The 17,229-nt window shown below is 41.0% G+C and overlaps 1 protein-coding gene across 1 annotated transcript in view; it reads left to right on the forward strand.

The window, feature by feature from the left end:
* The window catches only part of LOC123498045 (steroid hormone receptor ERR1-like), a 71,146-nt gene extending 54,924 nt beyond the window's left edge, over window positions 1-16,222 (forward strand). Inside the window, 8 exon segments of the mRNA XM_045245124.1 lie at window positions 10,861-11,004; window positions 11,614-11,736; window positions 11,865-11,989; window positions 12,757-12,854; window positions 13,590-13,751; window positions 13,870-14,054; window positions 14,326-14,498; window positions 15,162-16,222. Coding sequence (XP_045101059.1) covers window positions 10,861-11,004; window positions 11,614-11,736; window positions 11,865-11,989; window positions 12,757-12,854; window positions 13,590-13,751; window positions 13,870-14,054; window positions 14,326-14,498; window positions 15,162-15,324 — 1,173 coding nt within the window. The 3' untranslated portion in view covers window positions 15,325-16,222.
* Window positions 16,223-17,229: the final 1,007 nt, after the last annotated feature.

Here is a 17,229-nt window from a genome sequence, read left to right on the forward strand (position 1 = left end):
TGAAACCGAGGTAATGTGGAAACTTAGCATCATATGAACAGTAAAGTCAAAGTAACTCAGGTGGAGCAATACATAAATAAGGATGAACAAAGTAACAGTGAGTAACGAGAAATGTGAAACCTATGTATTACAAAAAAAAAAAAAAAAAAAAACAGCACCATAATATAACCAACAAAACCACCGTGGATGAAGCGGAACAACCGACAAATGGGGTACAAGACAAGCAAAACTCCTCACTGTAGCAAAAATAAATATTAAACAACACCATCAGTAATTTTTCAAGCTGTAGACACGGGTGGCCATGAACGTCCCTCACTCGACCACCGACCCCTCACTTATCAACAAGTAAATACATCCTGGGCGGCGAGTGGTGTCTAGAATAGCACCACCACAACCAGACCGGACTGCATACGTACGCACCGTTAACTCATCCCACCCAGAGGCCTCGCCAGCTTGCCCCACCAGCCTGGCACGTGTTGCCAATAAAACCAGAATTAAATGTGAAAAAGATATCAGATGTTGCTTCTTAAATAAAGCGGTGCATGACAGAAATAGACTCGATAATTGGATGGAACACCGAGTTCATTTGAAAGTTTCTAAGATTAGATATATATTTATGGATCGGAATGATAGATCGATACAGACAGATATATGTGACAGAACGGGATGCAACGTGAAAGTGACTTCTTGCAGTATCTTAAATGGGAAAATTACAGCCTGCCACGTTGATCTGTCTGCTACGGTATTTGTAAGACTAAAGTATAGTAGCAAAAAGGGAAGGAAGAATAGAAGACAACAGCACTCGATATTTCCACAGCGATGATGACCGAGTACTAGCAGGTATCCGTTTGAAGCTGAACTAGATCTCAGAACAGAAACCAGAATAATAATAATACGAAACCTCCCCATATGTAGAAAAGAGAATCCCTCGTACTGAATGAATGATTAATGAGGAAGTGAAGGCAGGGAAGGAAGAAGGAAAGTGCCGCTCAGTGGGAGAGTACGCGTGAAAAGAGGCAGCGAGAGGCGCAAGGGAAGGTGATGATGGAAGTGGTGGTGAGGAAGTGAGTTGGCAGGCACGAGGAATGGAGGGAAGGGAAGGAGAGTAAAGACAGTAGAAGAGGGAGAGTTTGTTTGCTACCTTAGGAGTGGGTAGGAAGTGGTTGTAGATATAAATATACTAGGTGTTACGACTAAACACACACACACACACACACACACACACACACACACACACACACCTAAACAGTTTCTGGACAAGTTTCCCAGCATCCGGCCCCAAGTCATGTGAGGGTGAACACACTACCCGGTTCCCTTCCCTGCCTTCCTCCCACCACCTGGCAGCACCACACGCGCGCCTCCTGCTCCGCCGCTGCACGAGCCAGGGACGTGATCGCCGCCCTGCCTGAGTCACCAGCTCGTGCTTCGTCCATTCAAAACCAGCCGCCACCACCGCACCGCACCAAACCTCTGGCCACGCTCAGGACGACACCGCCTCCAAATAACCACTACCACCATAACCACCCCTCTCCTCCTCGGCACACTCACAAGGTCTTTGCCACCACCCTCTCCCCTCTGCCCCTATACTGCCATGTCTTGCAGGGCTTAACTCAACTAAATCCCTCCCCCATCCCACCCCTCTCCGGGACACTGACTCACACGTGAATACTGCGTGCAGGTAGACGTGCAGGTCAATCATTCGTTACTTGTATGTGATATTTTGCATATATATTTCTGTCAAAACCTTAGATGTCTTACATAATATATATTCATGTATTTCCGTTAGAAGGTGTTAAGAGAGCAACGGAGGTGGGGATGCCAGCTCTAATATCTAAAAACAGAGCCGGGTTAAGGCAGTGAACGAGAGTAAGACTGGGTTACTGATAAGCTGAGTGACGCAAGGTGACATCCTAATCATGTGATCAAGAGCTGCCTCGCTACCAAGCAAACATCTCATGACACCACCCGCTCGGTAAGTCCCGCCTCGCGTACCGGACGTGAGCTACCGAGCGAGCGATGCAATGTGTTGATGGGCGTGTCGACAGCGTGGCTGGACCGCCTCCCACTATTTGGCGCTGGGCGGTGCCAACATCTTCAGTCGTGCCCCTTCCTCTTCAGTGCCAGACGTCGGCCGAATCTCTCCTCGCACCGCCACGTCCCGCTCCACTCACCTGGCCGCCGCTCTCTAACCGCGTTGCTTCAACAAACATTAGCAGTCAGGAAAGCCTCTTGGTAATTTGTACTGAGACCTCTGTCCAGCCAGGAACAACTTGCACCAGGTTTGTCTACAAAACGCAACAAGTGGTTCACCCAAGAGGTCTTTGGGGTGAGTGAGTGTGTGATGAGCTGAGGGCACTACGAAGAGAGGGGTGAGCTACGAGCGCGGCGAAACAAATACACAGGAAGATAAGGACGCACCGTGCCCTCCTCAGCCTCTGACACCAGAACTCTGAGGACTCCAACCGCCGATCACCAAAAAAGAGACAAATACTTGTCAGTCTATGGTTGGAAACCAAAGACAACTATCTCTACGGAACCTTTCAACTACTTCAGTACCGAGGAACGTTAAAAGTGCAGCAAACACTTAATCCAAGTGTAATAAAGTGTGTTGACAGGAAAGGCAGTGAGAGAAGGAGAGACAGAGATCAGACAGGCACCGGCCGCACCGGGGTCAAGCAGGGGCAAAAAGGGTTGGAGCGCCTGATGCCACCAAGTCAATGAAGCACAACAGGATGAAGCAAGAACTGGATGATTTTCTTTCCTTTACTTCCGACTCTCCCGATACCCTCGTGAGAGAAGATGTCATGATCGTCACGTCCTCGCAGTGTCTGGTACGTCTCTTGCCTTTCCTTCCGCTTTTGCTTCCCTCCATGCACACTTTTATAGATCGCTAAGACTCCGCCTACAGTGTGACGTCACTAAAGTTTGCGCATGGGCAGTCGACATCGCGACAACTGGCAACTAATAGCGTTTTTTGTTCTTTATTCTGAAATAGAAATGCATGAATGCATACCACACCCAGTTATAATCGCATTCACTTTTAACGGGAAAACATAAAATAAATTTGTACATAACTGCAAGATTCAGGCAACATTTATTAAAGGGCGAGCATGCACGTATGCAGGTGCACACACACACACACACACACACACACACACACACACACACACCTGCACCCCACCTGCCGGGTTGTCATTAGTCATGTTGTGAAAAAAAAACAGGAAAAAGAAAAAGGAGTCATGCAGTTTTGGCAGCTCACGGTTAGAAAAGGAACCCGGGTTTCAATTTGAGCATACGAGAAACAAGCCGAGTCTCGTCCTCCTGTGGCCAATGACCACCGTTACGTAAGACAGACAGTTCGCCTCTGTGAGCCTCGCCGCTTCACTGCAGACCATGATAATGGAAATCTATGCGCTTTCCGTAAATATCTACGAGAGACACTCATTGCCCCTCACCTGCTCGTATTTTTACCTAACGCGTTCCCTTCCGGCGCTTCTGGCTTTCCCGCACCGTGTTCACCGCCACCGTAGCAACAAGACCAGACAGCGCGTCATGCTCCATCCTTGCCTCTCCCATAAACAATTCCCACGTTAGTAACTCCGTCGCGGCCCCGTCCAGCGTCTCGAAGCCCAAGTCACCCTTGCACTTCACTCCGCTTCGTCATACACTATCACGTTGTTGATCCCAGAGCGCCGTGGTAAGGTGGGAGATCCCTAGTCGGTGTATTAACTGTTCTTTATCACCACGCTGTCATCCACACCAGATTGTCAGGATGCTGCCAATCATAATTTGGCTTGGGTGTTACTGCACGTGTGTACTTAGCGCCTCTGTGTGTGTGTGTCTGTGTGTGTGTATGAGTGTGAGTGTAATTCACCTCGGTCGTCTGCTGGTCACCCAGCCAGTCTTCCCTATTACGGAGCGAGCTCAGAGCTCATAGACCGATCTTCGGGTAGGACTCAGACCACATCAACACACAACACACACCGGGAAAGCGAAGCCACAACCCCTCGAGTTACATCCCGTACCTATTTACTGCTATATAGAGGTGAACAGGGGCCACACATTAAGAGGCTTGCCCATTTGCCTCGCCGCTAACCGTGTGTGTGTGTGTGTGTGTGTGTGTGTGTGTGTGTGTGTGTGTGTGTTTCTCAGGGACCTGGTGACCCACGTCTGAGCTTGAAGGCTGCCCCGAGAGCGATCAGGTACACGCTAGACTATTGAACAGCTCTTCCTTGCCCAGTGTGCACTCGTGCCAGATTCGGGTAGAGAGGAGTGCTTGAGTCTTGGCAGTCGTGTATGTCCGTGTGTCTGTATGTCTATATTTTCATACCCCGACAGTGCCAAAGCCCCAGCAACACGCGCGACGCGGGAACTGTTACTCATTTCCTCTTCCTCACAACACTCGACATCTCTGTTACTCTACTACACACACACACACACACACACACACACACACACACACACACACACACACACACACACACACATACACTCATACACACACACACACACACACACACACACACACACACACACACACACACACACACTTAATATTTCTGGCTCTATACGAATCTTCTTTTATCTCTACTTTCTTCCAACATCCTTATCCTTTTTCTATCAATACTATACCTAATAAAGCTGATACCAGACTAATCCACCTCCATCTTCGCCTGAGTACTGCATTCATTCTTTCTTACGTAAGCAGGGAGAGTGAGAAGGCACAGTAATGCACTAAAGCACACCATTTTGTCTTTAAATCAATGTGTTCCTGTGTTCATTCCGTCCCACCTTCTTTAAGTACATCCACTCATCTACCTCCAGTTTTCTCTTCCTCAATGGTAACACAAATATAACGCCGACAGCCTTGTCTTGTGAAATAGTTGCACAGATGGCTCGGGGGAGTTTAAAAGTAAAATATGAAAAAAGAGCTATAATTCTGGCCAAAGGGGAGTTCCAAAAGAGATGTTGCTGCCGCTGCCTTTCCTCCTCCTCCTCCTCCTCCTCCTCGGTGACTAAAGTAAGACCCACCCCAGCCTTCCACCCACCCAGTCCCTCAAGCCGACCCTGAAACAAACAACCTTGATACTCCCACACCATATAGAGATGCAGCGCACACAGAAACCACCATGCTCTTAGTTTACAAATAATCACGATAATAGTTGCGATAGATGACGATTTGGTACCCGTGACTGTGTGTGTGTGTGTGTGTGTGTGTGTGTGTGTGTGTGTGTGTGTGTGTGTGTGTGTGTGTGTGTGTGTGTGTGTGTGTGGGTGGGGGGGGGGAGTAGGGAGAAGGAAGATAAATAGCAGCAGCGAATGTTTACCTATCAATGCCCCGCTAGGAGGTCCACGTTGGCAGATGCGGTTCCCTTTTCTAAGCAATCCCAAGGGGCGCTCTGAGAATAGCTCCGTAACTGGGCGAGGAGAGAGGGACGCAGAGACAGAGACAGGCAGGCAGGCAGGCAGGCTGGCAGGCACGGAGGCAGGCAGGCAGCAAAGCACCTATGGAGTGAGCAGGCAAAGAAGCTCTGACTCTGCATCTGGGTATCTATTTAATTCTGTTCACACTCACTCCACAACCCCGGACTTATCACACTCAGGAATTGATCTCTTAATCTGTTGTCTCCTCTCGCTGAATAGTTACAGTTTAGATTATGATTCTCTCTCTCTCTCTCTCTCTCTCTCTCTCTCTCTCTCTCTCTCTCTCTCTCTCTCTCTCTCTCTCTCTTTCTCTCTCTTACTTGCGTTCAATCTTGATGTCTAGACCCAACACGGCCTGACCCACGCAACATATTTCTTTCCTATTTTTTTTTTTTTTTTTCCGCCCACCACCAACCCCGTCTCTGGAAATTGACACATCGAGGTCACCGCAACAGGAACCGCCCGCCGCGATATATTCCAGAAGCAGAGGCTCGGGAATGGCAGCCTTGACATCCTAGCGCACGTTTAGAAGGGACTGATATCCTCGGAGACCTTGTTACGTGGACGAGAGGTGGGAAATGGTAGCAGCTGGAGTAGGAGGAGGAGGAGGAAGAGGAGGAGGAAAAAGGAGTTTCTTTATAGTGAGCGAGTAAATAAACCACCATGTTTCTCCATATAAAATCCTAAACATGTGTTGTTTCTCTTTATTCAGCGAGGCTCATTATCGTGAACGTCGCGCGTTTGTCAAAATTAATGAGTTCGACCTCAGCTTTCGGTTTCGTAACTTTGTGAGAGCTTTTTTTGTCACCACTCTCTTTTTTCAGCTTCACATTTCAAGGGCGCCTGCTTTAGTGTTAGCTTGAACACTGCATATCTCCCATCCGCCTCATCTGCTTCCCTTCTCTTTCCATCCTTTTCTCTTACCTCGCATCAAGAGTAGTGACGGACGACGAGATAAGGAAGATAAATGCTTTTCGCGAGGAAACAAAAGTGAAGGGTGTTGTGAGGGGTGGCATGCTTCAGCCAGCGCGTGAGCCCTTGCCCCTGGAGAGGACAAGGTTGCCAACAGTGGCCTTGCGTAACACTTATTTTGCCCACCTGGTACCGCCGATTCTACTTTCAAAATAAACTCCGTAAATTTAGCTATATTTCTTTTCCATAAGTGTTTTATCCTCTTTTTCGGTGGCTTTAAGCTTCTTACTACCTCAGTTAGGCTCTCTCTCTCTCTCTCTCTCTCTCTCTCTCTCTCTCTCTCTCTCTCTCTCTCTCTCTCTCTCTCTCTCTCTCTTTGATCGATGGCAACTTATGAACAGAAAAATGTACACAACAAAGATATTCTGATGACAAACACACAAACAGAAATATCCTTGGATGTTATCACATAAAATGAAGAAAACATTTAGACTCCACAGGTGTGAAGTGGCGGCGTCTTTTGTCATGTCGAGCTGACAAAAATACAGCAATTAACATGAAAATAAATTTGATAATAAAACCACAGGCTGCGAAAATTAGTCACCACTCCTCATAAACTTCAGTGAGTGAATATACTAAGGAGCTGTAAGGAGCCGGAGCCACTCAGTAGAAATCTTGAAGGATGACAAGAAGAGCACTGTTTCCTCGTGTTGGTTCTCAAGAGCCAACATTAACTTTTTGATGTGTAGCCAATAGTGCCCGTGAAACGAGAGGCAAGACCGACGCTTCGATGAACACATTATTAACACTTTCGGGTGGACGGAGAGGAGAGCCAATGAACTCAAGCCAACTCGAGCAGCAGTGCGGAGGTCGCCGCCAGAATGTTTCCAGCTAATAGAAAGTGTCTGCCAGCAACATAAAAAAAATAAACAGATAAACAAATATAATACAATACTGCGGACGCTTACCTTTAGCTTTTGGCCTTCCTTTCCCTCTCATCAAGACAAGAGCTTCCATGCATTGCCCGAGGCAGGGCTAAACTATCATTATTATGACAGGCCCTCGCTCTTGACACATGCCTCCCTTCCTAGAGCGTGACGCATTACGCACGCAAATGATACCAAGCTTCATCCAACACTCAATCCATCATCCGCGACGTTTTGAACTAGATAATTACTACCAAAAACGGATACGCTTTCGGTTATGAAATTAATTAAGATTATTACACTTGCTCTGAAGTTTTCAGAATAAAATCCACAACGGGAAAATGTGTCGTCTCCTGGAAAAAGAAAACCCTAACTTGAGTTTGTTAATTTTACTAACATCATTAACACGATATTACCTGTGGTTGTATGACAGAGAGAGAGAGAGAGAGAGAGAGAGAGAGAGAGAGAGAGAGAGAGAGAGAGAGAGAGAGAGAGAGAGAGAGAGAGAGACCGTGCTAATGAAGACATTGAATGAATACGAAAGGAACCATGACCACAATAACGAACGAATACTTCACAATTCTACGGCACTTATCACTAACTTGCAGCTCATCAAAGTTTTGGGTTATGTGGATTCTAACGAGAGATATTTGACGCCAGATACTTCACGGTGACTTCATAATGAGGCTACTTGACAACGCGTCGCTCTCCTTCCAATAATAATAAAGAACCATCATGCAAACACTCACTTGGCAAGTCAGCTCACATGGGTGGAGATGGAAGATCAAGGACGGGAAACTCCACCTCCTCTTCTTCCTTCTCTTTCGTACGAGCTGCCTGACCAAGGGAACGACGAATAGCTAGACACGAATGCTAACCTGTAGAAGGAAGGAGAAGGATGAAAATTAATGTTTTCTTTCTTTCTTTTTTTTTTCAACATAACTTCCCTGACATGATAAATACGAATGAAACAACAACAGAAACAGCAATGCACACACATACAAGGAAGCAAAGAGTCTGACTATTTGAAATTTACATAGCTAAATATAAAAACCATAGATTTACCAAGAGAATTAAGAGAATTAAACAACGTAATGGTGCACGGTACGGTCAAGTTGCTGTCTACGAAAATCTCACATCATGCACCACTTTCACTCCTGCCAAAATTATCAAGGTTAGAATACGATTTGTTAATTAAGCCAATGTAAATCAAGATACCTCCTGAAGAAGTTGAGGGTCCCGTTAGTAAGTAGTATAAGGTAGTATAGGCGACAAATCTATATGTTGTTGCTAAGATCCCTATCTTTCTCAGTCATGCTAGAATACCAGGTAATGAAATGCCAACATGGTAACAGTCTCTTCCGAATTGGTTTGTCAGTTTTTCGCTATATTTGTGTAACTATTCTATTTATTGTAGTAGTAGTAGTAGTAGTAGTAGTAGTAGTAGTAGTAGTAGTAGTAGTAGTAGTAGTAGTAGTAGTAGTAGTGATAGTAGTGGTCTTTGTCGAGCTCCCGTAGTACAGTTCATTTTTCCACATGTTCATTTCTACTCGATGCATGGACTTTGTGACATCACCACCTCTGGGTCACGAAAGATAAAAGCAAAGTCCGGAGAAAATAAAAACAAGAAGCGATTAAAAAGCATAGGCAAAAACGAACACATACAGAGATAAAAATGTGGGATTTCTACATCACTATTCGAGGTGGAGATATGAAACGTTGAGAATCATGGTGGAGCTTAAAGGGTAACATTCTTTCCTTCCATAGTACTAAAAAAGAGATAATGCAATGATTGAGAACAGCTTTTCATTTTATTTTTCTTAACTCCATCTACTTATATAGTGAAAGCTACTCGGGATTTCAAAGGAACAATGGTACTAGTGAGATATTAACTAGGGGTTTACGTCAACAGAAGAAAACAAATAATAGAACCTGACCAATAATTTCTGTGGTCCAAGGCGTTTTAGGAATACGACCCATAACAAACGGTGATAAGCAATAGGATAAAGAACCTGATCGTGGACGCTGGCTGAAGAAAGGTAGCAAGTCATAAAGCTCGGTAGTATATGCCGTAGAATATAGTTGGCTGCAGAGACAGGTTTAGAGGCAGAGAAAACTTGGCAAGCTCCGACATAGCTAAAATTAACCAGACAGAATAGCATAGTTCATGGTTATTCTGATTTAACTTCACATGCTGAAGGGAAGACGAGAAAGAAAGAGGCAAATTAAAGCCAAAAAGAATAAAAACATGAGCGTTATTCAGAAATACATAATCTTCTGTCATCCTACGCATACTGGTCGTGAAAGGCAACACAAAAAACCGTACAAAAATTAACCCGTCATATCTAAACTTCAACACACTACATATGCAAATTATTTCACTTTATGCATTTTAATAGAAAAGCCAGAAGGAAGGAAAACACAAATTGTAATCTATATCTATTCCTTGATATTTTGTTATGCACTCCGACGAGATTGAAAGAAAAATGTTTTGTTTTGTTTTTTCTAAAAAAGCGACCTGACAGTTTTCTCATATATATCGCTGGGCGTTACAATGTGCGCGCACACACACACACACACACACACACACACACACACACACACACACACACATTCATTCCTGCTGGGAATCCCTTACCTGTGAAAACATTGTAACACCTGTAATCAAAATTCCAATTCACCATAAAAAAAAGAATCGATTAAACATATCTTCTTATTTCAATACATCTTATGGTCGACGTATCTTACCTTAAAACTGGTTCCAACGCTCCATGTAAGTATTTCATAGTAGCCAAAAGGATATAAAACGTTTGAATATTTCATCACGATACTACATTGTTACGGAACTCTATTTGAAGACATAATATGATTCTAATTGTGTAATATTAATACACCGGTAAGTAGAAAGGAAAATGCAGCCCAGGGGAATTCAAACCGTCTGCCCGAGTGGTAGGAGTGGGCATGAATATTAATGTTGTATACCCGGACACTCTTCCCGTCAAAGGAGAGAGGAGGTCAGTTCCTTCGCTCCCCATCTAGCCTTTCCAATAAAGCCTCCATCAGGGTGGGGGTGGGAGGAGAGGAAATGGTGTGTGCGTGCGCTAATCCTTTTTTTTTTTTTTTTTTTTTTTAAGGCTTAATCATAGACATATGTAAGGGTGATGGAGTGGCCCTTACATCACCAAGGCTCAATATTTGTGTGTTATTAAACTACGTCAATCATATCATTACGAAAACTCAGGAACGTCCGTTCCCCGCAGCGGAAGTTCCAAGGTGGTTCGTCACGAGTAAAACTAACGTCAGCACCAAGAAGTGACCAGCAGATTTTCATAAAAAAGCTTGTTCGGTTGTAATCTAACGTGTACTTTGAAATCAAATCATCACGTGTGATTTGTTTTGTCTTTTCTCTCTGATACATAACGAGGTAAAGACATAATGCAAACATAATACACTCGCACGTATTTATGTGCACTGAGCAGACGCATCAAAGGCAAGATAGACATTTTGAAACCCACACTAGCCTATCTTATTGAAGGGAGGACGAGGTTCGTAAAGTTAATACTATACATATCTTCAACGAACTTTTTTTTTCTTCTAGCTGGACTACAGTGAGTGTGGAGATGAGGCCCAGCCTTCACCTAAACATATGAAGCTCTTCACAGACTCCCCACCCAGCCCGGACCGCCAGTTCTGTTCCTCCACCACCTCCATGACCAGTGACTCCACAAACACGCCTTCCGAGGTAAGACCCGTGACAAAAGGTGATACAGTATTGTGTTTGCTGGTATACTTTCTCCCCCCAGCAAGATAGTCACAGAGCATCACACATATAGATGCCCGCTCCCTTCATACGTACGTATAGTGTTTTCTTGGACGTACAAGTTTGTCATTTCGATGTGTGTCTTCTACCGTTTCATGTGTATAGCCAGTTGGACAGATGGATTACTGACAAGGGAAATACAGAGCTCCGTGATGAAAAAACTGAAAGCAGTAGTTTTTCACATACAATTCATATACACGTTTCAACATCGCAGCTAATCTCACATGCGAACATTAATTGTTTTAGGGTTTGAGATTTAAGCATCACTTTCATGCATCCTTCCATGAGGTTCTCTCATAATTGTCTAAATACATATTACTACATACTTACATGTTACTTTTGCATTTTCTTTTTATGACTTCTTTCTCTGCATATTCTTTTATATAACAGTTCCTTTCCCTGGTTTTTTTTTTTTTTTTACGATTAATAATGAAATCACAAAAGATGACTTAATTTAGATATGGCAGGTCCGTGTGATTCCTTAATTAACAGCATTCTTATTCAAGACTCATGTTTTATTCCCTTTCACAGAGTTTAAGGGAAGACGATGGTCCCAAGAGGTCGTGTTTGGTGTGTGGGGACATTGCTTCTGGTTTTCACTACGGTGTAGCATCCTGTGAAGCCTGTAAAGCCTTCTTTAAAAGAACCATCCAGGTAAACAGACTATAAAGTAAATTATCATAAAAGGAAACTGTTTATGAAAAGTTTTAAATTAATTAATAAATAAACAAATATGAAAAAGTTTCATAAAATCTCCAATTGAACTGATGTGTATTTTCCAGGGTAACATCGAATATACATGTCCAGCTGCCAATGACTGTGAAATCAACAAAAGAAGAAGGAAAGCATGTCAAGCATGCCGGTTCCACAAGTGTCTTCATGTAGGCATGCTCAAGGAGGGTGTGAGGTACGTACACTGCACTGATCCAATAACATAATGTAGAATTAAGAAATCAAAGGCCATTGACATATTTTGAAATATAAGTTTTGTCATTAAAATATATGAGCTGCTTCTCACTGGATTATATTTCTGTCTTGAAATCATTGCCAAGCAAATAATATCAAAACTAATAATTACATACATAACTATGTCCTGCCTCAGGTGTTTCAGATGTAAAATGTAGCCAACTCAAAAAGGATGTCAAATACATCATCATATTCAAATCACTATTAACTAAGAGAGAAAGATTCAAAATAAAGAAATTTAATTAGATCATAATATTCATATTATCATGATATCTTATTGTTAAAAACAGGAATTATATTTTGTTTGTATTCTGCATGTTTTGGTATTTGGAGCAGGAAAAAGATGCGAGAAAAAGAATTAGCAGTTCCAGAATCTATGTAGAATAATGAGAGAGAGAGAGAGAGAGAGAGAGAGAGAGAGAGAGAGCATATGACTTGGTTATAAAGATCCTGGACATTAATTATAAATGGTACTGAAAATTTTAAGAATGCTATAAAACAACATAACCAAATTCTTTGAGGTAATGGAAATGTGATTATAAAATGGAAGATGGAATCTTATATTTAAATGAGCTTGGTAAGATAGGGGACAAATTAAGGAAATATGAATGACCAATGGCAGAAAAGTCAGATTAATCAAAATAAAAAGGGAATGGTGAATGATTTTGCATGCAGTAGTGTTCATCAAGATTCTGTTCTCACCTGCAGGTTAGATCGAGTGAGAGGAGGGCGACAGAAGTACAGGAGGACTACAGAGTCTCCATTCTCTTTGCAACAAATGCCTGTAAAAAAAGTTTCTTTAGAAGGTGTGTAATTTGCTTTAATTCTCAAAATTATTTTTTTACAGCCTTATGTTTATTTTTTCTGGACTTCTGCACAAACCAAAACATACCTGTAAAACATGGATATAAAAAAAAATAAGGGAGAAAAGTATTCAGTAGACATTAACCAGAAATTTTGAACAATAAAAGGCTAAGGCAGTAGAGACAATTGTCAACAGTGGCAGAGTTGGGCATAATATATGTAATAGCATTTCAACATAAATCTAATATCACTCAGTAATCTCCAAACCTCCTAGTAACTATAATATGATTGATTTTCGATATTATGGAATAAAGGATTTGGTATAGAAATCCCCATCACCATTGCTTTGTGATAGCATACTGCCAGTGACATCTGCCAGTCTGCCTCCTTAGACAATCCAGACTTTATTTTCTCTCACACTGTCTATGAAAGTTTCGGTGGAAATGTGAAAAAAAAAAAAGTTATAAATCAGGGAAAAAAAGTCAATCGAATTATCCTTTTCTAAAAATTTGTGTTATATGATGTATTACAATGCAGTTTACAATTCTTGTATCATTCATTGTAGTGCAGAAGTGAGCAATCTAGGACAATCACTAACCATGTATACTATATTCATAAGGTTTTATGAAAAATCAAATATCTATTATTACTTTGCTCATATAAATTTAAAAACAATAACCATAAATCTATAGTATATTTAATACATTTCTTAATACACTTTTTTTTCTGAATTTCAGATAATAAATTGCTGAAGTCTCTTATATCATGTGAGCCAGACTCTCTGTATGCTTTATCAGACGTCACCGTATCTGATGCAGATTTTCATACTATATCCACACTTGCCGACCTCTATGACAGGGAGCTGGTGTCCACCATAGGATGGGCCAAGCAAATTCCAGGTAAGGTCTTTTTTTGTAGTGTGAAGGTAATTACTCAAATGCAACACACATGATGCAATCACATAAATATGGAAGTGAAATGTACTCTTAAGGCTAAAATTTAATATTTTCATTGCAGGGTTCACTGAGCTAGCACTGAATGACCAGATGCGACTGCTACAGAGTACATGGGGAGAGATCCTAATACTGGGCTTAGCCTACCGCTCCATGCCTGCCCATGCGCACACACTTCAGTTTGCTCCAGACTTCAGCTTAGATGAGAAGCAAGCAAGAGAATGCAATGCAACAGAACTTTTCACTCAAGTAAGTAGTTGTCTGGCAAAAATATCTAAACATATTTTGTACATCTCTAGTACCTACCTATTCAGCATTTATTATGTAGCATTGCATACTCAGAACATCAAACAATAAATTTATCTTTTGTATTTACTTAAAATGTTTCCATCTATTATTTGAATGATAATCTTTTACACTAAGGATACAGTTTTTCTGGCAAATATTATAAAGATTTTCTTTTACTAAACATCAGGGCTTATATCTAGTCCACAAATAACCAAGCTTTGTCCTGCGACAGGTGCTAGGAGTTGTTGAGCGGCTTGAGCAGTGTGGCATCAACAGGGAGGAGTTTCTGCTGCTGAAGGCTCTTGTGCTGACTAATTCAGACGTACGCCTTCAAGACAACCAGGCCCTCCAGCGGTTAAGACAAAATATTTTACAGTCCTTGCATGATGCTGTTGCAACAATCAGGTAAGTTTACTATAAACAATTATTTGTAATATTTGTTTTTATCTCCATTTACACATGTTACAGTAATAATATAATATAATAACCGTAATTTTTCTTTACTTATTCACTAATGCAATGTAACTACTTAATTATAATCACTAATGCTTTTTCTAGTGGAAACAGAAATATTTATGATGTCTAAAGTTGTACATCATCTTTGATCAAGTCCTATCATCAACATTAGCTACTTATTGTATTAAGCAACATTCATCAAATTATCATAGGTTAACACTTACTCTTCAGTCTTCATTCATGTTCTTGGTTTCATTTCTTTGAAATACACACTTCAAGTGAATGTAAAAGTTTTTCATTCACATGAACTGTGATTTTGATCAGCACAGAAACCTAAACAAATTTTCAATTAGGTACATGTTAGTTAATCAACTAAAATATTTCCCTCATATACCATAGAAAATTGCTAGAGGTTTTTATGGTGAGTTGCCTTACTTTTGGTAATATGTACTGTACATGGTTATATATGCAGATAAGTCTTAGTGGATTACACACATTCATAAATATTGCCAAAGGACAGTGCATATCATTCAGAATTAATTTTCTTTAAGACTAGTTATTTGTTGTTTCACAAAAAAGAAATTGGATCTGAGGTTTTGTCTAAAATTGCAGGCTACGTGATGCAGTTGTACAGATGCAGTCGCTATTACTGTGTTTGCCATCACTTAGAGCAGCTGATGCAGCACTGAGGAGATACTGGCTCTCTGTGCGTCACCAAGGTAGTGTGCCCATGAATAAGCTCTTTGTGGAAATGTTAGAATCACATATGCGGTGAACTTATTTTTCCTTCACGGATAAAATGGAGAAGAAAAGGACATAATACTTTAACTGATTGTTCAGTGACAGGGATGCAAGAGCTGGTGAAGGACAAAAACTGAAAGTGGAAAGAAAATATAAAACATGCAAGTGGTTGGCATGATGGTCCAACTGTGACCAAAAAGGTTTTCTTGGTTTTATGTCTTCCAAGAGTTAAGTTGAAGTACAAGTTATGCATGACAAGTTAAAGGCTTTACCCCTTTGATAATCTGACCAAAGGTGGTTTTATAAGAGAGGCTAATAGTCTGTCAAGTGCTGTTTGAGAGCCTACAGACTGGAAAGTTGTACAGATAAATCAAGAGGAAAGCAACCATACATATTACATCTCCAAGTTCATGAAGTAATTTTTTTCAATAAAGGAAGCCTGCCATGTTGCCATACACTCAGGTATTGTTGGCACTTGTGTTCAGCCCGAGAAAGAACAGGTCTTCAGGTCTCTGTAAGATTCCCAACCACATTTGAGCCTGTGTACATGCATGTTAATGAATGTACTCCCACCGAGATACACTAATGGCAATGATGCCACCATACACAAATAATTGATATGGCCAGATTTTTTCACCATTAACAAAACTACACAAAAAAATTGTTGTTTGGGAATATCGTATTTGACACAAAACAGATACTAGGCTCACGTTTGCTGATCTCGCCTCGCTTGTTGGCAGTTGACTCAGGACTAGTACCACTCCAGTTGTGTGTTTCAAAACTCAAAGTCGCTGCTAGAAACCTATGTTGATAAAATGTATATATTATTCTTTGTATCTCAAGGCATAGGCCTATGTAACAGTACAACTGCTTATGTAAGAGAAATCAACAAAAAATGTGTGTTGTCTATTTCTAATAAATGTGAAAGTTGTGATGTTTCTATGCGTTATCAGTACCTCCACAGTCACCAGAGCACATATTTATAGCCTTCCTTAAGGAGGAAGTACATGCAAGGGTGACTATGGTGTTACATCCTTAGGCTATGAGGTGCTAGTGTTTCATGGTGTAATGTCTATTTTTTTGCCCAGAAAGTAGCAAATTGTTAAAAATGTTTAAGTATGATGTGCTATTCTTTGACAAGTGTGTCATATGTAACAAGTGACTTTATTTTTTGTAAAGTCTTTAGGCTTATGCACTGACAAACAAAAGTGGTTAACAGGTATACAGTAGGAAGCTGAAACTGAGTATTATATTTGTATTGCTTCCCCCCAGAAGAAAATTTAATACCTAGTCTTTAAGACCTCACCATCGCCCAACAGTTTTCATTCAACTTGCAGGATGTCACACCCATGCACTTCAACTTCATACCTACAACCTCAAAAATGTTCACCAGTAATAGAAATATAATGCAATTAATTGCTGTTTGCTTTTGTATATCAGTAGAGTATCCAGATTAATTATGTATGGTACAACCTCAAAGCTGAACAGTATGATGCCATGCAAAGAAACAGTAGTCTTTAAATATCTTTTGCAGCACTTCACATTTGGGTTTGCAGTCACCTAAAGATAGGGATTAGTATGTGATCAAGCTGATAATTTGTACACATCCCAACAGCATGCAGTATATCTAGTATGCAATGGACAATGACACTTATGTCAAATTATATATATATATATATATATATATATATATATATATATATATATATATATATATATATATATATATATATATATATATATATATATACATTAACAGTGATCCACTCCATTTTAACTCTTCTGTTTACAAACTCAATTATTTGTTCATTAAATTTTTTTCAAAATTTTAATTAATAATTCAATCACAATACTTTCTAAAAACCAAATGAAAGTTAATAATTACTGATTATATATGTATACAGAAGCTTAGTTTCTTATAGATCAATGTGAAAATACA

This window comes from Portunus trituberculatus, chromosome 47, assembly GCF_017591435.1.
Source record: "Portunus trituberculatus isolate SZX2019 chromosome 47, ASM1759143v1, whole genome shotgun sequence".
Taxonomy (NCBI): Eukaryota; Metazoa; Arthropoda; class Malacostraca; order Decapoda; family Portunidae; genus Portunus; species Portunus trituberculatus.